The following is a 26297-nucleotide window of genomic DNA, read 5'->3' on the forward strand; positions in this document are numbered from 1 at the left end:
CATTTTTAAAAATCTAAAATATAGGCGTTGTAAAGCGGAAAGGGGCTTATTTAGGTTTTTACAGCAACATGGGTACACTGCTGAATATACAAAAGCTCCGTTTTGAAGCTCAAGCGGGACTGGGAGAAAATATAGAACAGATAATTTCTATAGGCTCGGGGTGGGGGATGCCCAGGCAACGCCGGGTACTACTGTGCAGTCATACCGCCCCACGAAAAGAATGGTGACAATTAAATGCGCTTGTGAAAACGTGGTAAAAATATGGGGGGGGGGGAGAAATGTGGTTAAGAAACAAAAACTAAATAACAAAGCCAATCACAGATAAACATCATAGCGAATTTCTGTATCAGATGTGATGTACCGCTGCACATCATAGCATCAGAATCTTCAATAACTGCTCTTCAGTACAAGAATATTAGAACACACACACAAATAAATTCTCTACAACAGTGATAAACTGCCGGCGATTCACATTGTAACGGATTACGCGTTGCTTGTACCAGAGCAACTCAGAAGGAAAATGAAGGAAGGCAACAAAGCGATGGCTGTTCCCGCCATTGTGCTTCCTCCCTGCGAATGTGCTTACTAAACAGAGAATATTAAGTGGTTGTTTTAATAACTCACGAGCAAAAACATGCATCATCCATTTTCCTTATTTCATAAAATAATATAAAGTACATTATTATCTTTCTTAATCACGAGGAATTATGACTGTCTAAGAGGGGGTGTGTTCACTCCTTGTAAGAGCAATATTGTTTTCTTAACATGGAATGAGCTATAGATGTGAAACACTTCACTGAACTACTAACCTGTTTGTTGTGTTGCAGATCTGCCAGGAGTTACGGGCACTCGGAGAACTAGACAACACTTACATCGTGTACACTTCAGACCACGGTTATCACCTGGGACAGTTCGGGCTCGTCAAAGGGAAGTCTTTCCCGTTCGAGTTCGATGTGCGGGTGCCCTTCCTGGTCAGAGGTCCTGACATCGAGCCAGGCACCGTGTCAGTATTGCATTATTACTATAAACATTGCCACTTTTATCGTGATCAGCTCATTCTATTCGCCATCCATGCATCCTTTATAAGTGGAGAGCCCTCAAGCTCATAAATATATTATTCTTCATCTTGTTTCGTTATTTACATTTATAGAGCGCGTTGGAATTTGTTCTTTGGTTTGATGACATTCACCTTCCTCTTCATGCTGCTGCTAGTTTTGACCACAAATGTGTATTTATTTACTGAGGTCCTGAAGATTATTATTAAAGCCCGGATTTTCATGCCGTAACAGGTTAGATTGCAAAGTAAATTTGGTTAATGGGAAGTGTCGGCCACCCGCTCTTCCATAATGTAGCAAGAGTAACAAATTATATGAGTTCTGATGGGCCGTACCCATTAATATTTATGCAAACCCCATAGCATAATCTTTGTGAAGGTAGACTATACTTGCTGCTCGCTTCAGAAACTTTGAATTCTAACCTATTAATGCATAAAAATGGGTGCAAAACTTTCAAACGTCTCCTCCTTACAGTATTTGTGTAACTATACAGGTTTCTAAAAAATTTACGTTCTTGTTTTTCAATATCTGCTATTTTTGAACGACCTCCTAAAGTTAAGGATTCTGACGCATATAGAGCTTGAGGTAGAATAACTGTTTTGTAAAGTTTCAGTTTAGTATTACATAACATTACTCGTTTATTGTAGTGTTCCCATTTCAGTCTAAATGTCCTCTGAAGTTTCGTATTGGTCAAACTTTCTAATCCCGAGGGAAGAATAATTTCTCCAAGGTTTTAAAAAAAGATACCTGTGAAATTCTCCCATATAACGTTTCAATGTTATCTTTCTTGCACTTCTGCTGAAAATTCTGCGTATACTTGCTATTATTATTATTCATTCATTCATTCATTCATTCATTCAACTTCGCTAATCGGCCAACTAGGGACCACGATAAGCCTTCGCTTGATCCACATCGTCTTCATTAGCTCACTGTGTTTAGCACGACGTTCTTCTGTCCATTTAGCACCAGTTGCCCGTTTTTCGTCCCGGAAAGTCCCAAAAGTCTTGATGGCTGCTCTGAAAAGATTTCGGTCTTGTGCATCTTCTGCTTGTAGGCCCAGTTCTTTAAGATCTTTCTTGACATTAACGTACCATGGCATTGCCGTTTTTGGTTTTGCGTCAAATATACTGCAGATACGTTTCGTCCATCGAGAGTCGATCATCCGTCGTATATGACCGTAGAAGCGAACTCTGCCTTTACGCATTGTGTCCGTGATCTTCTCTATCTTAGAGTATATTTCTTGCCTGGATTTTCTAATGTAGATGCCATTTTTGTAGTCTGGGCCAAGTATAGTGTGTAAGATCTCTCTTTCTTTCCTCTCTAAATCCGCAAGCAAACATTTCTCGGACAGGATAAGGCATTCAGATGCATACAGCGATACTGGTTTGATGGCAGTGTTGTAGTAACGAATTTTTGTGTTCAGGGAAAAGCACTTTTTGTTGTAAATGTTGCGGGTGGTTTGGAAAGTGACTTCCATTTTCTTGATTCTTGCTGCTATGGCCTCTTTGTCAAGTCCATTTTGCTGAATCCATTCCCCAAGGTATTTACATTTACTAACACGGTTTATCATTCCATATTTGGTGTTTAGTTGTGCCGTATCATTATTATTATTATTATTATTATTATTATTATTATTATTATTATTATTATTATTATTATTATTATTATTATTATTGAAATCGTTTATTGCGACATCTTTTTACAGCGTATTGGATATAACGGCAAAATATAACGTCTCGTCTAAAAGCAATACAAACACTGCATTTAAAAACTCGCTTATAACGTTATATCGTATAAAACGACGTATTTATATCTGTTATAACGTCCAATGTTGATTTTTTTGGGTTACGTTTTCGGGGATTGCTGACAACAATGTAACGCTTATTATTGTAGATTTCAAATCAGTCTGTCTGCTAAACAGTTAAGGCAGGCATCGCTGTGAAGATGTCGCAAAGTAAAAGTAAAGTGTTAAATATTGTAGAAAAGTCATTTGCGATTAAAAAATTACGAAACAAACGCGAAGGATTTCTGTGTATCACACTGAATGAAATGAAATGTCGTATGGCTTTTAGTGCCGGGATATCCCAGGACGGGTTCAGCTCGCCAGGTGCAGGTCTTTCTATTTGACACCCGTAGGCGACCTGCGCGTCGTGATGAGGATAAAATGATGATGAAGACAACACATACACCCAGCCCCCGTGCCATTGGAATTAACCAATTAATGTTAAAATCCCCGACCCGGCCGGGAATCGAACCCGGGACCCTCTAAACCGAAGGCCAGTACGCTGACCGTTCAGCCAACGAGTCGGACACACTGAATGATGTCTACAGTTTCGAAGGCCATAGAGAATATCCAGTCTCTTTTCGAAGAAAATTATTATTTAAAAATCAAGCGTACCACAATATCTGACTTGACCTACTTGATTTATTTCCTGTTGCTCCGTCTGGAGCATAGGACCTTCGCGAAATTTCTCCACACAGTACGGTTCCTTGCCACTTTCTTCACTTTACTCCAGGTGTCCACCTCTGTGATTTCCTTCATGCCATAGGTTATCCGCTGCCATCTTGAAGCCTGAGGCACCAGGCTGATTTTCTTCCCTCCCGCTTCTACTACAAGGCAGCAGTTTCTCTTCTATTTACCCAGAATAGGAGGGTTGCCCCTTCCACCAGTTGCACCGTTCCGAAGTCCCTTTTCTCCGCCTTCACTGCCGTTGAGGTCTTCACCGTAACCCTGGCGAGGGACCCTCACGTGGGTCTACCAGCTGGGTCAGCTGGACCAAAGTTTTCTAAAGAGGTGTTACTCCTCTATCGCTCCCCCTTCGTCCTGACTTGTGACAGGCAAAACCTGGCTTCCCAAACATTGGGCCCAGGTTGGTGGGGCTGACAATATCTGAGCACAAAAATATTGAAGTATCTTAACGTACATGGTTTAAGCAGCAAAGGCCAAATAATGTGCCGATCAATGGACCTATTCTTCAAGCAAAAGCCAATGAAATCCCTCGCAGTCCTATTCAACAAACACTGTTCTATAAATACAATACTTCTTTCAGTTTCGTTTTTTGAACATCCAAATTAATTCTGTTAATTAACTGTGTAAGTATGCAACGTACAACTTGAAGATATGACATTTTACAGCAAAACAAAACAAAGGTTTGTGCGAGTATCGGCTATAACGATAGTTGTCGTTATAACTGATTTCGACGGTATTATTATTATTATTATTATTATTATTATTATTATTATTATTATTATCCAGCCCCGTGGTGCATAGGTCTCTTATTGAAAGGATCTGTGTTCGTTTTCCGGCCAGTTCAAGGATTTTACTCCTGGACCGAGAAGTAGGCCGAGGTTCGTTTTATGTTTTCAAGCTCTTAGAGGAAGAAAGCACACAGTGAGATGACACTACTGACCTAGTATACATAGAGGACTGCGTGGCAGACATTCCTCAGAGTACACCTTGCGGCATGAGACTAGTTTCCTTTATATATTCACTTGTAATGAACAGTCCGTGAGAAAGTCCTCCACAAATATCTCCAGATCCCTTTAACTGTTCTCATACATGTTTCTCTTTTGTATTTGGGCCCACGAAAGTTGCAGTCTGACATTTGAGCGGCGAAATCACTAACTACGAAGTACGCTGCGTTGTCATAGTTACCTCTCTCATTCAGGCTGAGTCATGTAAGCCTAGTTCAGTTCAATAAACTTTGACCCGTTCCTAAACTCGTGCTGATAATTTTGATAAATATGAGATTTCATGATCACTAAACTGACAATAACCTCAACAAATACACATGTGAAATAGAGAGTAGAACTGTACAACTAGTCACTGATTAACTTACAAAAAAACTAAACTAAAGACGAAAATAATATTCAGGAAGAAAACACGTGCATAATTAGATAAACCAGCAACAGCTATCACAGGTAACACAGTATCACTCAATATCACAAACGCGACTGGGAGAAAGCCAACCCACGTGGCGATAGCTTCCTTAAATGTGGCATCTCTGTTATCGTTGCCATAGCAACAGACCATTTCGAGCAACGCTAACGTTAGTTAGACTCCATCTCTCGTGGGCCCAACTATAGGTCCATGTGTGTTAACACATGGAAGAAGAAGAAGAATAAATTACCGATCGAGCTGGTTGTGCGGTTAGCGTCGCATAGCTGTGATCTTGCATTCGAGAGATAATAGGTTCGAACCCCACTGCCGGCAGCCCTAAAGATGGTTTTCCATGGTTTCCCATTTTCACACCAGACTGTACCTTAATTAAGGCCACGTCCGCTTCCTTCTCACTCCTAATACTTTCCTATCCCGTCGTCGCCGTAAGAACTATCTGTGTCGATGTGACGTAAAGCAGAGTGTATGATAAATATATTTATAGGAAATATCACGTCTCGCCACTGGTGAAAGTGAATATCGATATTTTTAACAGATTTAGAGATATTCGAGGTGAACTTTCCTTTAACTGACCCTGAATGAATTCTACAGAAATACACTCTTTAGTTTTAATAATAATGTTATTTTGCTTTTACGTTCCACTAACTACTTTGACGGTTTTCGGAGACGCCGATATGCCGGAATTTAGTCCCGCAAGAGTTCTTGTACGTGCCAGTAAATCTACTGACACGAGGCTGACGTATTTGAGCACCTTCAAATACCACCGGACTGAGCCAGGATCGAACCTGCGGAGCTGGGGCTGGGGTCAGAACCGCTTGAGCCACTCAGTCCGGTACTCTTTAGTTTTAAAAGAATACAAATGATCTCGTTCCTCTTGATAACTTCTCTTGGAACCATTGCAGTGTGGACGACATCGTTCTGAACCTGGACCTGGCACCGACCTTCCTCGACATCGCCGGGGTGGAGACTCCATCACATATGGACGGGCGGTCATTTCTCCAGTTACTTCATCGCGGGTAAGTACTGATTGATTCTTATACGATAATGGTTTGCCTCGGTATTTTCTGGGGATGTGTGCTAAAACCTGGAAATTGGTGACGTTGACAGCTACAGTCGCTCAAGTGCGGCCAGTATCCAGCATTCGGGAGATAGTGGGTTCGAACCCCACTTTCAGCGAACCTGAAGATGGTTTTCTGTGGTTTCCCCATTTCACACCAGGCAAATGCAGGGACTGTACCTCAATTAAGACCACGGCCGCTTCCTTCCCACTCCTAGCCATTTTCGGTCCTATCGTAGCCTTGAGACCTACGCGTGTTGGTGCGACGTAAAGCAACTAGTAACGGAAATGATGTTGACACGCTTCCCCAAGATCACCACCTCCTCCTCCTCCTCCTCCTCCTCCTTCTTCTTCTTCTTCCCATCCCCTAGTTCTGGATCGCCTGAAATTTTCATTCATACGCATTAGTTCATCTACCGAGAGAGCCTGAATTTCTCTCGTGATATTTTGTTTGAGTTCATCTACACTGTGACGGTTTCTTACATAATCCTTATCTTTCAATATTTCCCATAAGTTTACTAATTACTCTGTTGTCAAAAAGTCCTCAATTAAACTTAATGACCGAGCTCGATAGCTCCAGTCGCTTAAGTGCGCCCAGTATCCAGTATTCGGGAGATAGTAGGTTCGAATCCTACTGTCGGCAGCCCTGAAAATGGTTTTCCGTGGTTTCCCATTTTCACACCAGGCAAATGCTGGGGCTGTACCTTAACTAAGGCCACGGCCGCTTCCTTCCCACTCCTAGCCCTTTCCTGTCCCATCGTCGCCGTAAGACCTATCTGTGTCGGTGCGACGTAAAACAACTAGCAAAAAAAAAAAAGACTTAAAGACTCGTCAGTCGTATGCGCGGTGCGAAGTCTAGCTGGAAATATCTAGACTGACACACATTGTCCGCCAATTCTTAAAAAATGGTACGAGAATGCCATTCCTATATCTCTGCTCAGTTGACATCAGTTACGGCTCCAGATGGACGCCCGGATCTTCCCTCATCCTTCACGCTCGTGCGACCCCTTTTGCAAGGTTCGATCCACTGGTAAACACTTCGCTGTGGTTGTCACCGTATTGTGCTGAACGTCTTCTATGAATTTCCGCTCCTGGTGCACCCTCAGGCCACGCTGTTTCTTCCTTGGTGCAAACAGAGAGTGCCCTGGCAAGCTGCAGTGATTTGTTAATGCTGAAACCTTCCACAGGCGTAGACAACGGTGCCATCTAGCGGCTGCTGTGCATACAACGCCTTAGAGCCAATTTAGACATTTAGAGCCAAATTGCAGATGTTTATTGACTTGCCTACTTATTTATACATTCATAATAACTGTTAGGATACGTCCTAATACCTCCAATTTACAAATTTCTGGAGATAGCACAACACAAACAGTCGTACACCGCGCCATAAAAAAGAAAAATTGGCGGTAGTTGATGAGGACAAGATTGAACGTACTAAAAATTAAAAGAAACAAACATTAATCAGTGTCATGTCATGAATAATTAAGCGAGGATTCGTTGTCTGTCGATTTGTTGACGAAGACGTGCGCCTCTTACGTATTCATATTTCGCGTTTTCTCTTTCCCAGTCCCTCACTGATGATTACTGAAGCTTCAAACAACATCAAAACCAGTGTAGTCACGTTCTCTCGGAGTCGGAACAATCAGCCAACCAGCGGTGCTTGCGAGGTTTTCAAACACCTACACCGTGGCGTTAGTAGACCAATTTCGCTGGAGTGCAGGCGATTCCGAAGAGGATGTTGGAGAATACTGTTCATTTTAAGAACACTTCCGAGTCCGGAACAGTTCCAAAATTACTGTTGTTACGTTTTGCCCATCTCTATTATGTTGTTTCCGCCGCGGTATAATTTCTTTCAGGTCAAAACTGAAGGCTCGGAGGAAAACTTCACATAGGTTACTGAATTATAACCACGACTAGGAATCGAAGCAGCAGCTATTATCTCCGAAGTCCCTTAATGAACATTATTTAACACTGTTTGCGTAGGATAAACAGCATGGTTTTCCACATCGCCTTTTTTTAAAGCTTACATTCAAATAGTAGGACACGTGTTGGCCAGAATGGACATAGGAGGGGCTCCTCTTTGGTTAATCTGGGCAGGGGAGCAAGTACTGGAGTCGTGTACAACACTGTTAACATTCTCTCCCCTTCGCATGTTTATAAACCCTCTCTTGAGTGCCCCTGCATGAATAGGCTATACCGCGCAGCAGATGTGTACGTTAGGTTGCATAAACAACTTCCATCAGGCGTCGGAGAAATTGCGTTCCATTGTCATCGGCAACTCGAGAGATATTTATCGAAGACTGTTGGTGCAAATATACACGGCTATAATTTCTAAACTGGATTACACAAATAAAACATGCAGCCACGTGCATTGCTATCGTGCCAGTCTATATTTCAGCCAGCGTCATGACAGCTTCCAGGTGAGATCCAAACGTTCGACGACTTCGCGTATCGCCAAATCAACACTTTCTGGACCCCCAGTGTCAGTGTGAATGTTTTTGTACCGTTGGATTTCAGTCTCCCCTCTAACACATGTTTAATGTCCACTAATAATAATAATAATAATAATAATAATAATAATAATAATAATAATAATAATAATGCGGTAGGCAAACAGTAGAAAAATCTTTACGTTTCGCGAAGACTTCATGCTGTTTAGTTCTTTGAAACGGCAAAGTCCCAAAAGTTTATTATCTATAAATACAGGCCACAAAAGCATCAGTGTAATAATAATAATAATAATAATAATAATAATAATAATAATAATAATAATAATAATCCCACTTGAAAACGCACAGGACCAAAACATTCCTTCATTAAACCAAAATGCTTCTGTTGACCAAAGCACTTATTTTGTATAGGAAAGCAGACATAGAAAACATTGAGAGAAAGGAAAGAGAAATCGTGTTTTATTTGCTCAATCCAGTTCAGAAATTATGGTCATGTTTATTTGCACCAACAGGCTTTAATAAATATCTCTCTAGTTACAATAGAATGCAATTTCTCCGACGCCTGATGGGGGAAATGTCTGTTATTAATCATTTGCCTCTAAGTACTTTGCGTAGTCGTAAATGGGGTTAACTGCCACTAATAATAAATCATTCTCTCTTGATTCCTTGTACTGCCTGTTCTATAAAGAAATAAAAAGATAGGAAAACCGCAACCCTGCTTCACTTCTTTCCGCATTGTCGCTTGTCTACAAACGCCAGGCCCGGCGCTTTCTGTATGTCCAGTGACCTATCTGTTCTTTTACTGAGTCCTGTATAGTCGCGAACGAAGCTATAGTTTTGACATCAACACCCGGTTTATCTCCGGAACAAGTGAAGAGGTTCCGTTTTTTGACAGAGTGCGCGGGGCTGTGGGACGTACGGAAGGTGGGCTTGGCGAGGGGCTGAGAGGAGCAAGTAGAACATAACCCTTGCACGACCTACACCGGGCATCCACGAAGTTAGCCGAAGCACTGTCTCAAAGCGCGCGCTTAAAATTTGCCGTATGTGGTAGGTTTTGAAGGAATTTAGTTTCACGAGTTTGCGGGTTTTTAAAAATGTAATCAGAATACTGTGTTTTGGTACCTACGATTGATGTAGCACCACTAGGCGTGCGTAGCCTAATTGTTTGTGTAATTAATGTAATGTTATTTGTAATAAGCATTTTATGAAACCTGTAGTCTTGGAACTTGAAAACAGGTACAGTGAGTATGGTATGAAAATTATCCTTTCTAAGAGTACATTGATGTCAGTAGGTAAGAAATCTAAGAGAAGTGAATGTCAGGTAGTGAATACAAAACTGGAACACGTGGATCATTTCAAATATTTAGGATGTGTGTTCTCCCAGGATGATAGTATAATAAGTGAGATTGAATCAAGGTGCAGCAAAGCTAATGCAGTGTGTTCGCACTTTCGATCAACAGTATTATGTAAGGAGGAAGTCGGCACCCGGACGAAATTTTATTTACATCGGTCTGGTTTTAGACCAACTTTGCTTTACGGGAGTGAAAGCTGGGTGGACTCAGGATACCTTATTCATAAGTTAGAAGTAAGACATAAAACTAGCGAGAATGATTGCTGGTACAAACTGGTGGGAACAATAGCAGGAGGATACTCGGAATAAGGAGAGAAAGACTAAGTTAGGAAGGAACTCGGTGTATGAAGCTGTACGGATAAACCAGCTTCGGTGGTGGGATTATGTGCGGCGAATGTAGAGGATAGGTTACTTAGGAGAATAAAGGACTCAGTTATACAGGATAAGAGAAGTAGAGGTAGACATAGACCAGGGTCAGCCAACTGCGTGTACGTGTGATGTCAGGTAACACGTCACACACTCTGCTCGGGTAGCGAAACGAAGTACTTAGTACTGTAACTGAGAAGTGAAGGCTAGAGGGGCGAGGGGAAACACAACGTCATTCGTAGGGGGAGGCCTAAAAGCTCCAGGTACAATACGGCATGTGTAGTACATATTTCTCTCTACATATTTTATTGTAACGTAACTTTGTTATAAAGTAGCATAAGAGTTATAAAGCAACTTTATTTCTACATATACAAACTAAACATTTAGCTGTAGCATTCCTATCTTTTCAACAAATAAATATAGATATTCCCATAAAGATAAAAAGATCGGAGGGGTAGGTAGTTTGTCGCACCGTGATGTGCCCGGTTCATCCATACGTACTGTACCATCACTACGTATAGCACTGCACGTGTTTACTACAAAGCGAGGCTGTCTCTTCGTCTCACTCTACGACAGCGTCTCCCCACCTTCTGTGCTCATACGTCACATGTGCTCTCCGACGTCACACGGGCCCTCTTACACCACACGCCAGCCAGTTGGCTGACCCTGACCTAGACGATTATGGTTACTCAATTTCTAACGATTTCAAGGTAAGAGGTATGTTACAAATATAGGATTGTGCCGCCGATTAGTAAATTCTCAGAGAGTTGCATACTGAACGCTTAAAGGCATAACAGTGTATAATGAAGTAAACAGCAAAAATGCGTGCCTAGCACGTTCTTGAAGAAGCTACGTCTTCAATATGAAAAGAAACTGGATTACATCTCAAACTCTCTTCTCTATATTTTACTTCTCAGTGTGCTAGCAGCAGTGCCAGACCTGTAGCTCAGATCCTTTCAACAGAACAAAGACGGCCTAGGCCACCATAGCTCAATTGGTAGAGCAACCGACGCGAAATCTGGAGGTTGTGGGTTCGGATCCCACTAGTGTCCGGCTGGCCGTTTTTGTTCTGTACTTAACATCTCTTCAACACATTCTACATGTACGTAACACGACCTAATACGTTGAAAGTCTGTTTCGATTACTTCTCATTGTTTTTGGTAACTTCTTCGAGCTGTATCCTTCAAACAAAAGTCGCTATAGTAATCAGTCAACGTCATTATTTTACATTTTTGTAAACATCAACTAACAATAAATTTTAACAGGTTATCTTTCAAAGCCATGTGGATTTTCAAAAGATGTTTTATCCATGCACCTCTACCAGGCAGGGTTTTTGTTTGTATGTATAAAGTATGCCATTGATCTCTATCATTAATGGTCCCTCTGCCAGTTAGCATATCGTTTCATGATCTTTTATCCCCAGTGGGTGAGGGACGCAGGCGAATAAGCTTTTAAAACTAGGAAAGATAAAAATGAAGTTGTAATTCAGGAGAAATTAGGGCAAATATTCGTTTATTGGAAGAGAAATTAGACTGGAACAAATTATCAACGGAGATGTTGGACAAATTTTCAACTTCTCTGAAATAATTTTAGAGAAGATTAGTGAAAGTCCTAAATGCAGATCAATAACATTAATTCATTCATTTTCCTGTATGATCATACTTTTAGATCTTTTTAAAAAATGATCATTCCATATTTTACACACGTGTTGTTTTAATATCTGTGTAACTTGCTCTCTACTTTCAGTATGTGATTTGGAACGGAAAATATATCTCTCATATACGTATTTCTAAACCATGATGTGGGTACTGGACTGGAAATATTTCAAACATAGTCACTCGAACATTGTAAAAGAAACTGAACGAGAATGGAATTTGCAGGCGATTGAATATTACAGTCCGCATAATGCGCGCGTGACGTCAATGTGCCTCCTACTCACCGCTGACATAATGAAATATCACTGTGCGGTTTCTGTTATTAGCTATTGGAACGTGGTGAGGGAACATTTCAGGATATTCACATTTTGTTGACCGGCAATATCGAGCATGTAAAACACACCTGAAAACATGCGCTTCCTCTTTTCTTGTTATGATTGTGCTGATTGTTGATTTTACCCAATAATCCGACCATCCTACTGCTCTGTAGTCAGCGGTTGAAATGAAGCCGGAACGCCGCCCTGCTTGATTAAAAAAGCAGTCGAACGGGGCTGTGTTGAGTCAGTGTTTTGCACCGTCAAAATAAAATATCTACTCGGTATGGGTTGGAAATGTCATCATCATCATCAATATAATCATCTTCTTTTTTCTATCGCTTTTCTCATACCTGTGGGGTCGCGGGTGCGAACTGCATCACACATATATATATATGTGGATTTGGTCATGTTTTACGGCCGGATGCCCTTCCTGATGCCAACGCCATATGGAGGGATGTAGTCACTATTGCGTGTTTCTGTGGTGGTTGGTAGTGTGTTTTCTGAATACAAAGAGGAAAGTATTGGGACAGACACAAACACCCAATCCCCAAGCCAGACGAATTAATCAAAAGCGATTAAAATCCCCGACCCGCCTGGGAATCGAACTCGGGACTCTCTGAACCGAAGGGCAGTACACTGACCAGACAGCCAACGAGTCGGACATCATCATCATTTCCTATTCTACTCCAGAAGGTATATCCAACATAAGACAGTGTCCAAATGATTTTCTCTACTATATTTCAAAGTTTCTGTATAACGTCTTACCCATTTTCTTTGTTCTACTTTCAGGCCCAAACATGGTCAAATGCCTCGGCGTAACAAGAGCAGATGGCCTGATACCTTCCTCATCGAAAGGTAAGATGACACTGTGTGTTGCAGATTCTACGGTAGTAGCCCTGGTAACAGGATATTGGTGGCTACCTGTTGAAAACTGATCCAATAGCGGTGTACCCCAGGGATATCACTTGGGTCCAGTGCCGTTGCAAAGCGGTAGCGGCGCCCCGGGTATACAAGGAAATGAGTAGCACTAAAAACAGAAGTTTACAGCGGATATAAGGTTTCCAGATGTCTTGTAATAGTGTACCTCATACCACTTCATGAAGTGCAGTATAATTGTAGGGGTCGGCGAACTTTTAGGCTTCAAAACCTAGTTTAAAAAATGGGAATGCCAAGCAAAAATTGAACTTTCATCCATTAGTTGTTAATTTAATTGTGTCAAGTAAAAATGCTGTATTAAGTAAAACTCCAAGTTCCCAGTAGGGAAGGAAATATTAAAGTCATCCATTGAGAGTAAATTATCAAAAGTTCATTACATTTCTCATTCTTCAGATTTTAGTTCTTCGGCATTAAATGTGCGCTTACTGTTAAAAACTTATTTTACGAAAGTAATAATGGAGTCGTTCTAATAACCAACTCGTTCGCTTCCGTAGGGTAACGGTTAGCGCTATTAGCTACCGTCCTGGGGAGGGAGGGGGTTCTGCTAGAAATTTAAAAATGCCAGGAGGGCTAGTATGTGGTTGAAATTGTACATCCAGCTCACGTCCATTGGGGGTGTGCCTGAAAAGAGCCAGACCACCTCAGGATTTAAACTTTCCAAATTGCGAACATTCAACAATTCTTCGTAATATTATTACAGTGTTTTGACCATCCGAGGAGCACGATACAATTTATTTAGCCGGTGTTTATTTTGTCTTCTCCCAACATCTCTTCAGATGGGCACTGAACATTTTCCTCCGCTCTTCAGTGCATGATTTATTGGTCCTGGTGTTCATCTTCTCAGCAAAATGATGGTTGTTCGAGTGTTGTTTTTTTTCGAATTGCAGTCAATCTTGAATAATTTCCTGTGGGATTCCAATTACCTGAAGGTATTTTTCTATTTCACTAAGCCAGTTGTTCTTAACTTTCACTGAGGGAGAGCAAGGTTGAGAATCCTTTTGTGAGCCTATCATTGTTCATTCTGAGAATGAGCCCATAGAACTTTAATCCCCTTTTCCTGATGGTGTCGGGGATCGTTTCAGATAAAGCTCCAGAGACTTCCGTTTCATCCAGATTCCCTCTGAGTAGACGGACCAAAGATATTCCTCTCCTGTTTCTCTGTGTCTTTAATAAGTGATCTTCCTCCAATGACCAAGGTTTCCTTGGCGTATAGTGCTTCAGGTTTGATAACTGAGTTGTAATGTCTTAATTCCGCGTTTCTGGATTTTTATTTTTATTATATCTGTTCCAGGTGATATTATTATTATTTCTTCCTCCGTTAGGGACTACGTGGCAATTTTAATGCTTCATCCTTTGTTGTTCCTCCTACAACACTCCTTCATCTTCTCACTACGCCTCCCTTTCCTCTCCTCAGACCATTTTGAGCCTGTTTTCTTTCCCTCCCGACCTTGGAATCCTTCTATTTTCTCTCTAAAAATCTCTCACTCTGTTGCTGCTTCTTCCCTTATGCTGTTTCTTTCCTAATCTTTCTTGACTTCATGAATACAGGTTGTTGTTGACTTCTTGTTCCAACCTGTTCACCTGTTGTCATCCATTCTGTATAAATGTCCAAAAATTATCAATGGATTCTTCCGCATTGTGTCTGTTATGTTTTCTATGTTCCGCTATATTTCATCATTACTTCTTGATTTCCAGAGTTCTGCAGCTCTTAACGAACCGAGTACTTTCCGTCTAATTTTTCTTTCCAGAACTGCTAATTTATTCAGCTTGTAATTCAGTACTAGATAGTCACTCGCGTATAGTCCTGCTCCATGGCTAAATGGTTAGCGTGCTGGCCTTTGGCCACAGGGGTCCCGGGTTCGATTTCCGGCAGGGTCGGGAATTTTAACCTTAATTGGTTAATTTCGCTGGCACGGGGGCTGGGTGTATGTGTCGTCTTCATCATCATTTCATCCTCATCACGACACGCAGGTCGCCTACGGGAGTCTAATCAAAAGACCTGCATCTGGCGAGCCGAACTTTTCCTCGGACACTCCCGGCACTAAAAGCCATACGCCATTTCATTACTCGCGTATAGGCATTTCGGGTTGACTACTGTGCTTTAGTTTGAGTTTATTATTATTATTATTATTATTATTATTATTATTAATTCAGAGGTGCCAATTATTACGGATTTCACCTCACAATTGCGGCATTACAATCAAAGAGGATATTATTACGAAAAAGCGACAATATGACAAAGTAATTTTCTACAGGGGAAAAAAAAGGAAAGCAGGAAAAACGAATTATTTTGAGCTGAACCGTCCTCGTTTCAATGCTTGTGAGTTGGCAACGATACTTCGATCGTCACTTCCTTTTGCTACCCGTGAGCGTCGAAAATTCATTGTGATTGAAAGAGCTCTTCTCCGTTATAAAAGCTCAGGTAATATTGTATTTGCAGTATTAAGTGTATCTGACAGTAACTCTCTCACAGAAAGGGTTTTCAATGTTGATAGGAAAAAATTGGACGGAATTAAGGTCTACATTGAGCACATCTACACTGGAGACTCTTATGCTTCAAGAAAATCCACACTGAAAGCAGCTGCTGGGTGCGAAACAACCTACAAAGAATGTTTTATGATACAACTGACTGGCAATATACAAATTTTGTTGTGTAATATGAATTGCCAGCCCCGTGGTGTAGGGGTAGCGTGCCTGCCTCTTACCCGGAGGCCCCAGGTTCAATTCCCGGCCAGGTCAGGGATTTTTACCTGGACCTGAGGGCTGGTTCGAGGTCCACTCAGCCTACGTGATTAGAATTGAGGAGCTATCTGACGGGGAGGTAGCGGTTCCGGTCTAGAAAGCCAAGAATAACGGCCGAGAGGATTCGTCGTGCTCACCACACGACACCTCGTAATCTGCAGGCCTTCGGGATGAGCAGCGGTCGCTTGGTAGGCCAAGGCCTTTCAAGGGCTGTAGTGCCATGGGGTTTGGTTTGCTAATATGAATTACTTCAGAATAGATTACTATCGGGAAGGGCAAAGGGGATGTCATTATGGAGAAGGCACGAGGTTCTTTGGATTTGACTCGAAATTTTCCGGGGGGGAGGGGATTACTGAAAACCTGCTTCAAAGGTTGGCACCTCTATTATTATTATTATTATTATTATTATTATTATTATTATTATTATTATTATTATTGTAGGTCTTGCATGCGTCGTGTTACGTTCTTTTGTTTCTCTGATCATATGCTAAATTTATCGATAAATATTATGTACGAAATGACCGAGCTCGATACTTGCAGTCGCTTAAGTGCGACCATTGTCCAGTATTCGGAAGATAGTGGGTTCGAACCCAATGTCGGCAGCCCTGAAGATAGTTTTCCGTTGTTTCCCATTTTCTCACCAGGCAAATGCTGGGGCGGTACCTTAATTAAGGCCACGGCCGCTTCCTTCCCACTCCTAGCTCTTCCCTGTCCCATCGTCGCCATAAGACCTATCTGTGTCGGTGCGACGTAAAGCAAATTTTTAAAAAATTAAAAAATATGAAATGAGTTATCCTTTGTTTATAACTTGCTTGCAGCAGCGGCAGACGAGAAACCCCAGAGTCACGGGAGACGGGGACCAGATCTCCAAGTTCGCCTCAGTTATTCGACAGCCTGATCACGGAAGGTGTCGACCAGCTGACACCGACACGTCCTACAACAACCACTTCTACTTCAACTGCTTTACCCGCGTTGACGACAGCGGACTACGGAGACATCGTGGACGACCTCCTCATGAACAACACGGCAAACTCCTTGCTCATAGCTGACGACGACTCTCCGTTAGACCTGCCCGTATTAGCAAGTGAGTTTCAATGGCATCATAAAACCTGAATTGTTTCTAAACATAATATTTGGCCCAATTTTTTCCCTTAAATTCTGACTTTATCTTCATATTATGACCTTTCCTACGTTTTAAAGCGATTCGTCTTCTGTCATTCCACGCCACCTCTTCACTGAGAGCTCGAAACATACCACGTAGTCGAGCAGCTCGTCTTCTTGCTCCCAAGTCTATCCAGCCCAGGGCATGACAGATCTCGGGCGCCAGGTCGCCTTATTTTTCGAGCTGGGTATAATCTCCCCTTTATACAGGGTGTTAGGGGTATACGTGCAGATATTAAGCTAGTCGGCAAAGAAAAATACATCTCACAATATATGCTATGTACTTTTTACCTTGTCCTATTAGTTTGCCCATAACTGAGCCAAATATTTCAGGAGCTAATGTGTTTTGAACGGCCGTAGTAGGATACGCCGGTTACGTCATTCTGTCCACGCGTAGTGGAAGTACAGTAGCAGAGTATAGGGCTTGTTGAACCTGTTTCTTATCGCAGGCCAACACATGTTGTTGTGCACTTCCCCTAAAGGCTTGGCAAGTAGGAGAGGTTGACTCACGTGCCTGGCCACTTGCTGTACTCGAAAACCGGTCTAGGGTAGTCTGTGTGAAAAGTACACAGAATTCTTACAGTGACGTCGAAGATCCGTACCACCACATGCATGCGAATCAAGTGTTGTGTAGTTGTGTGTGATTTATAAGACGTCATTGGCATTACTCAGTGATCCAAGCTGACAAAATTACAGGAAATAGTTAATAAGTAATGAAAAATGGGCGCAAAATTTCTGTGCTGTTATTGCGACACTCTACGATAAACTTCTGACAATAGACAATGCGAGTTGTCTATGCTTATTCATAAACTTTTCAGGTCAATGAAAGGACGGTGGGCACTGAAAGAAAAGACTATAAGTATTCAGTGAAATTGATATTAATGAGACAAATTTCAAAAACCGTAGTTTCATCCATCGTGAACATTGCTCGAAGGAAAAAGAGCTACTGTGGAATTGCCGCCGGGCATTTGTAATAGAAGGCTTATTCTGCCTTTTCCTAATATGTTTACCCTCCAGGGTTGGTTTTCGCTGGGACTCAGCAAGGGATCCCACCTCTACCGCCTCAAGGGCAGTGTCCTGGAGCGTGAGACATTGGGTCGGGGATACAACTGGGGAGAATGACCAGTACCTCGCCCAAGCGGCCCCACCTGCTAGGATGAACAGGGGCCGTGCGGGGGATGGGAAGGGATAGAAAAGGAAGAGGGAAGGAAGCGGCCGTGGCCTTAAGCTAGGTACTATCGCGGCATTTGCCTGGAGAAGTGGAAAACTACGGGAAACCACTTTCAGGATGGCTGAGGTGCGAATCAAACCACCTCTACTCATTTGACCTCCCGAGGCATAATGGGCCCCGTTCCAACTTTCGTACCACTTTTCAAATTTCGTGTCAGAGCTCGAAATCGAACCCGGGCCTTCGGGGGGTGGCAGCTAATCACACTAACCACTATACCACACAGGAGGACAGAATCCTTATTACTGGACAGTAAGTGCCGATAGGTAAAGTGATGACTGTAATGGACCCGCTTAATTAGAACTTCCGTAATCATAATAATATTACTAATAATAATAATAATAATAATAATAATAATAATAATAATAATAATAATAATGTCTTTACGTTCCACTAACTAATTTTCACGGTTTTCGGAGACGCTGAAATGCCAGAATTTTTTACCGCAGTGTTTTTTAGTGCAAGTAAATCTACAGACACGAGACTGGCTTATTTGAGCACCTTCAAATACCACCGAACTGAGCCGCCGTCGAACCTGCCAAGGTGGTATCAGAAGACCAGCGCTCTATCGTCCGAGCTACTCAGTCCGGCATTAGAGGTTAGAATAAGTTGGTCGTGTGGTTAGGGGCGCGCAGCTGTGAGTTTGCATTTTGGTTATAGTGGATTCGAACTCCGCTGTCAGCAGCCGGGAAGATGGTTTTCCGTAATTTCCCATTTTCACATCAGGGAAATACTGGGACTGTACCTTTATTAAGGCCTCGAACGCTTCCTTCCCACTTGTATCCCTTTTCTCTCCCATCGTCGCCGTAAGACCTACTTGTGTCGGTGCGACGTAAAACAATTTGTAAGTACATGTTTCGGTAATTCCGGAGACATGTCCGCAATTATAAGATTAATAATAATTCGGACTTGTTAAAAGTTCAGTGTTTTCTGTAGTGTTTTCTGACAGATTACCAGCTACGGAGTTTGAGTGGGGCGTTTAACTTTTATTTTAGTAATAGTTAGTAATAATGGACTAACACAGTTTTTATTATAATATTGGTAGGTGGCTTTACGACGAATGCAAGCTGACAGCCGCGCGCTCCTAATCACATGGCCAACTCGCTCAGCAATAATAATAATAATAATAATAATAATAATAATAATAATAATAAATGTTTACGTGCCAATGGAGACGCGCGGTTTCGGAATTTTGCCCACGGGTATTCTTGAACGTGCCTGTAATTCTACCGATCAGAAGCGGACGTATTTGAGCACCTTCAAATACCAGCGGACTGAGCCAGGATCGAGTCCGCTAAGTTCATGAAACCAGAGCTTGAACCGTCTGAGCCACTCAGCCTGGCAACGTTTATTTTGATACGTTCAATAGGCACTGCAAAAGCAGAATGCTTTAATTTACCATTAAACAAGTTCTTTTCATTTGGAAGCACGAAGAGGAGGTACGTTTAATTAATTTATTTTTATAACATGTCCCTTATTGATATGAAGCAAAACGTTCGATGTGCTTTGACAATTCAATTCTGATACTACTCACTTGGAAATCCTATCCCACGCATTCTTTCGTTTACGTAAGAAACTTTATTTACGTACACGTCAACACGGGGTGTTTCTGTATACGGCGAGTTGGTCTCCCAAGAATCCATGGTATTGAAATCACACTGTGGGAGAATATTTCACGTAAGCAGTTTGACAAATTCACTAGACCTGTCACGTGCCGGTTTGGTCGTGTGCTGTTCCTAGCGACGGGGGTGTGGTGGGACGGGTTCCCGCCCCTACATGAAACCACCGGACCAGAGGTATGAGCTGTCTGTCTGACCTTGACCTGAATAACAGCTGTCAGAGAGGCGAATTATCGTCCGTACTTGTACGCGAGTTACTTCGTAGTAGTACGAGGGCTATTTTTTTTCAAGGTCCGATCGGTCGCGACAGTCAAACGCCCGCGAATATATGATGAACCGCTGCGCAGATGTGTTGCGCAACGTCGTTGTATTTGAATAATTCCAGTGTATGAATACCACGAATACCATGATATGCTGCTAGTGTATTGTGTGGCAGAACAGAACACGGGTCGCCCTCCATGAATCTATCGGAAAAGGCTTCCCAACAGACGGGTGCCGAATCCAGCAACGATACTAGCTGTACTGCAGCGTATTCGCGATGCAAGTTGTGTTACATCACGCTTTCAGAAGCGATGGCCTAAACGGCCACGTGTAATTCTAGACGCGGAAGAAGACATCCTGACAATTGAAATGAAATGGCGTATGGATATTAGTGCCGGGAGATCCCAGGACGGGTTCGGCTCGCTAGGTGCATGTCTTTTGGTTTGACTCCCGTAGGTGACCTGCGCACATGGTGATGATCATCAAATGAGGATGAAGACAACACATACACCCAGCCCCATGCCAGGGAAAATAACCATGATGGTTCAAATACCGACCCTGCCGGGAATCGAACCCGGGACCCCTGTAACCAAAGGCCAGCACGCTAACCGTTTTGCCATGGAGCCGGGCATCCTAACAATAGTAAACGATGATACCGGGCGCCGTACGCGTAGTATAACACGTGCCGTTGGTGTACCAACTTGGACCATACGTAGGACACTGCATGAAGAACTAGTGCATCCTGACCATATTCAACGGGTGCAGTGTCTTCGACAGCTGATTACCATTTTCTTACGAGTTGATGTACGTCGCCACGACACAGATAGATCTTACGGCGACGACGGGACAGGAAAGGGCTAGGATGGTGAAGAAGCAACCGTGGCCTTAATTAAGGAACAGCACCAGCATTTGCCTGGTGTGAACATGGCAAACCACGGAAAACCGTCTTTAGGGCTGCCGACAGAGGAGTTCGAACCCACTATATCCCACTCATGGGCTGTGGAACATCCCCATTCAGTAGGAGAAGGCAATTTCCAGCACCGGTTATGAATTAATACCTGGATGGGTGTAGTAGGAAGTCGGTTACGTGGACTAATCTTTTTATTAATGTTACCTTGCTCCTGTAGATACAGTACGTTACTTGAGCTTTCATAGGACGTGTCGCTTCGACTACGCAGAACCACGTGGATTTTACACGATGGTGCAGACATTTCCTCAACGGTGGACAGGACGATGTGGAACTATCAATTGGCCAGCCAGATCTCCAGACCTTATTCCAATTGACTTTAATGTCTGGGGGAACATGAAACACAAACTATATCGAACTGAAGTACCCACTTCGGACGACTTCCGTGAACGTATTGCTTAAGCAGCAGAGGATATTCTGAACAACCCTGGTGGAATGAAATGAAATGAAATGTCGTATGGCTTTTAGTGCCGCGATATCCCAGGACGAGTTCGCTCGCCAGGTGCAGGTCTTTCCATTTGACTCTCGTAGGCGACCTGCGCGTCGTGATGAGGATGAAATGATGAAGACAACACATACACTCAGCCCCGTGGCATTGGAATTAACCAATTAATGTTAAAATCCCCGACCCGGCCGGGAATCGAACCCGGGACCCTCTGAACGGAAGGCCAGTACGCTGACCGTTCAGCCAACGAGTCGGACACAACCCTGGTGTCTTGGCTCGAATGCGTCGCAACTGGATTCGGAGAAGTGAAGCCTGAAGGGAAGCCCAGGGTGATCACTTTGAACAATTGCTACGAGTTTTACTTTGGTATGTCAGATGTTACGCCATTTGTGCAACGTAATGGCCTGGGAGTACAGTACAGTATCGTTATAGTATTTTGAGTCACGATAGGTCGATATTCTCATAAATCCGAGCAGGGAAACTTATGTACCGGTAACAAAAATTATAATCGAGAGTTTCAGTGCGCGAGTGCGGAAGACGTGTTTGTTAAAACGCTAGACATTGACCTTGAACGCATTTCGGCAGTTGCTCAATCCTACACTGCATGTTGTTTTCTTTTTTTTGCTACTTGCTTTACGTCGCACCGACACAGATACGTCTTATGGCGACGATGGGACAGGAAAGGGCTAGGAGTGGGAAGGAAGCGCCCGTGGCCTTAATTAAGGTACAGTCCCACCATTTGCCTGGTGTGAAAATGGGAAACCACGGAAAACCATTTTCAGGGCTGACGACAGTGGGGTTCGAACCTACTATCTCCCGAATACTGGATACTGGCCGCATGTAAGTGACTGCGGATATCGAGCTCGAGTTAAAACAGAAGACACTTTGCGTTTTTAAGGGCCGATGACCTTAAAACAGCAATCATCATCATCATTAACACGTATAAAAATTCAAAAAATGCTTGTTTTATATTCATCACTACTGAAATATGAAAAAAATTCAATCAAATTAGTTATTTCATTCCCACACTCGTAGAGCTATACGTGTAGCTCTTGGGCCATGGAGTAAGGAAGTAGAGTTGTGAGGATGAAATAATTCAAGTTGGACGTATGTCTTGTACATACAATAAATTGAATTGAACATGTTAGTAAATACCTGAACGCACAGAGAGATAACCGCAGCAACAACACGGACCCCAGAGTAGGCCCGCAGAACACACCACCCAGGACAGAGACCCGCCCAAACACCCCGTTGATTGAGTAAATGTTCGTGGTACGATGTTGACATAGTACAATGTTGACATACATACCTGGGTAAATAAATAAACAAACAAACAGAAGTAGTTGGCCTTGAACTTGCTGTGCCGACTGAGACGAGTTCTTAGTCCAGATATGTGAACAAAACAAGCACTGAGGTCATTGACCATGCTACACTTTTAAAGGCTACAGAGCAGATTAAAGGCGATCTATCACAAGGCCAAACTTAAACATGTAACAGAACGTAAGATGTAACTCCGTCACATGAGAAACGAAACACACCCGGGCTGGGGAAACAAACACAGATCTTGCAGCACTGTCTTGAAGCACAGGACAGAAACATAGAAGTATACCGGCACACGACACAAAAGTTGAGTTAAAGACGGAAAAAGTATTGTGTCACATGAAGCTAAACTAAATAATAAAAATAATAATATAAAAATAACAATAATATTAATAACAAAACATTAAATATGAATAACAAGTGTACGACTTAAAAGGAGAGTAAAAAGAGGAATAAGACGAAAGTATGAACAGGTGAAGAATAATAATAATAATAATAATAATAATAATAATAATCAAACGAGAAAAAGAGTAATAAGAAGAAGTTCAATATGAGTAGTAGCAATAATAATAATAAGACTGAATAATAATAATAATAATAATAATACCGGTAATGTTATTTGCTTTACGTCCCACTAACTACTCATACTGTTTCTGGAGGCGCTGTAATTTAGTCCCGCAGGAGTTATTTTTACGTGCCAGTAAATCTACCGACACGAGGCTGACGAGCTCCTTCGAATGCCACCGGACGGACCCAAGATCGAGCCTGCTAAGTTGGAAACAAGAAACCAGTGCTTTAAACGTCTGAGCAAGTCAGACTGGCCACTTTTATTTTGCTTTATTTTACCATTACACATATGCTTTTCGTTTGCAAGCACGAAATAATAATGTAATTTTTACGTCCCAATAACTACTTTGGCGGGTTTTGGAGATGCCGAGGTGCTGGCGTATTTCAGCACCTTCAAATACCCCCGAATTGAGCCTCCATCGAACCTGCCAAGATGGGATCAGAATACCAGCGGTCTATCGTCCGAGGTACTCAGCCCGGCATTAGAGCTTGGAATACGTTGGTCGTGTAGTTAGGGGCGCGAAATTGTGAACTTTCATTGGGAAGATACTGGGTTCGAACTCCACTGTCGACAGCCCTGAAGATGGTTCTCCGTGGTTTCCCATTTACACATCAGGAAAATGCTGGAGCTGAACCTCATTTAGGTCACGAACGCTTCCTTCTCACTTCTACCCCTTTTCTGTCCCATCGTCGCCATAAGACCTATCTGTGTCGGTGCGACTTAAAGCCAATTTTGAAAATCATCATAATTAGGACATTATACAACTGTCGAGATCCATAGTTATAAACGATGAGAAGTATTTTCTAGGCAGACATTATTGGCGAGTAGTCAATAATAATAATAATAATAATAATAATAATAATAATAATAATGGTATTTGCGTTACGTTTACGGTTTTCGGAGACGATGAGGTGCCGGAATTTAGTCCCGCAGGGGTTCTATTTACGTGCCACTAAATCTACCGGCACGAGTGTGACGTATTTGAGCACATTCAAAAACTACCGGACTGGGCCAAGTTCGAACCTGCGAGGTTGGAGTCAAAAGGCCAGCACCTCAACCTTCTGAGCCACACAGCCCGACAGGAGGCACGAAATGTAGGTACGTTTAATTTATTTATTTGTATAACATGTCCATTATTCGTTTGAAGGAAAACGTTGGCTGTGCTTGCCTAATTCAATTCAATCCCATGCTTGCTTTCGTTGGCGTAAAGACATAGGTCTTCAGGTCATTTCCATACTCATTAGACCACGGGGCTGACGACCACAGATATCCCAATCCCCTAAGTGACGTAACAGCAAATGAACCAGTATTAACGCTGACAATTCGATACAGCTCCAGGGTCCGAAACCGATAACTACGGTTGTCTGACGGAAACTAAATACTAACAACAAAACCAGTCTGGCGAGAATGTAACGTAACATGGTGAACACCGGTAGCAGCCTTCAGCTGTTATCGTAGTTCAGTTGCTCGTAAACATAAAACCAGTTTGGCAAGTATATTACGTAACATCTCGTGGCATTACAAAGGTAGCGTTCAGCTGTTACAGTAGAACCAGTTTGGTACGGATGGCGCGTGACTTGCCTGTTGTCAACGGAAAGCTATTCATTCGCAGAACGAGGCATACTACCTATTCTAAAAACATCATATCACTTTGCTCTCGAAAATAACTTCCGCGGATTACTAAAAGTTTGATATATAGTGGTTCGTCACATCGTTCTCTATTGCTACAAGAAATATCTGCACGTATACACCTAACACCCTGTATATTTAATTCCCTTTTTCGTGTCGCTGAACTATTGCAAAGCGCATTTAATAATACACAACCATTTGACACTCCGTATGATTTATTGAACTCGGTTGAACAAGACAATGAGGTTTAGTAATGGCGGGGATTTTGGTAAGTATGGGCGATTTATGCTTCGATACGAATGTTATTACAGTATAAAATAATAATCAAGGTCGCATTGTATAAGCAGTAGAAGAAAAATCTATACATTTATAAAATTAAGAGATCTGTCTGTACATTGCTCAAGATTTAAAAGGAATGGTCTTTCTGTATCGGTCGTGTCCACAGTAAGAAGGAAATGCACTTTGTAATTTTCCGTCTTGTCATGTACGTACGTACGTATGTATGTATGTATGTATGTATGTATGTATGTATGTATGTATGTATGTATGTATGTATGTGCGGGCATCACGAGAAAACTGCTGAAGAGAATTTAATGAGAATTTGTATGTAAAGTCAGGGAATAAGTCGCTACAGTCTAGGTTATAATTATTTTATTCAAGATGAGTGAAATTGTAGTTTAGAACCAAACCAAACCCCATGGCACTACAGCCCTTGAAGGGCCTTGATCTACCAAGCGACCGCTGCTCAGCCCGAAGGCCTGCAGATTACGAGGTGCCGTGTGGTCAACACGACGAATCATCTCGGCCGTTATTCTTGGTTTTCGAGACCGGGGCCGCTATCTCACCGTCAGATAGCTCCTCAATTCTAATCACGTAGATAAGTGGACCTCGAACCAGCCCTTTGGTCTAGGTAAAAATCCCTGACCTGGCCGGAAATCTAGCTCGGGGCCTCCGGGTGAGAGGCAGGCACGCTACCCGGGTAGTTTGGAGGAATGGCTAAAATATAATTCTCAAATATCTATGCTACTAGTGTTCCTATCCATAAATACTACATAACTAAAGTTATATAGAATTGAATTTCTGATCATTTATGTCTTATACATTTTTATCGTACCGGCTATGCTAACGGAGATTTTCATGAATTTGGATTCTTGTTGCTAAGTCCATATCAGCGCCGAGCCACGGGAAAATGGGCAAACAGAATTTTATGAAAATCGATATGTAAAGTCGGGGAATAAGGAACTGTAATCTACGCTGTAAATAATTTTATAA

The 26297-nt window shown here is 42.3% G+C and overlaps 1 protein-coding gene across 1 annotated transcript in view; it reads left to right on the forward strand.

The window, feature by feature from the left end:
* Sulf1 (Extracellular sulfatase Sulf1) overlaps positions 1-26297 on the forward strand; it is a 478228-nt gene that overhangs the window by 388720 nt on the left and 63211 nt on the right. The window contains exons 9-12 of the mRNA XM_067158244.2: positions 828-1003; positions 5856-5969; positions 12939-13004; positions 16646-16911. Coding sequence (XP_067014345.2) covers positions 828-1003; positions 5856-5969; positions 12939-13004; positions 16646-16911 — 622 coding nt within the window. The remainder of the gene's footprint in view (positions 1-827; positions 1004-5855; positions 5970-12938; positions 13005-16645; positions 16912-26297) is intronic.

This window comes from Anabrus simplex, chromosome 14, assembly GCF_040414725.1.
Source record: "Anabrus simplex isolate iqAnaSimp1 chromosome 14, ASM4041472v1, whole genome shotgun sequence".
Taxonomy (NCBI): domain Eukaryota; kingdom Metazoa; phylum Arthropoda; class Insecta; order Orthoptera; family Tettigoniidae; genus Anabrus; species Anabrus simplex.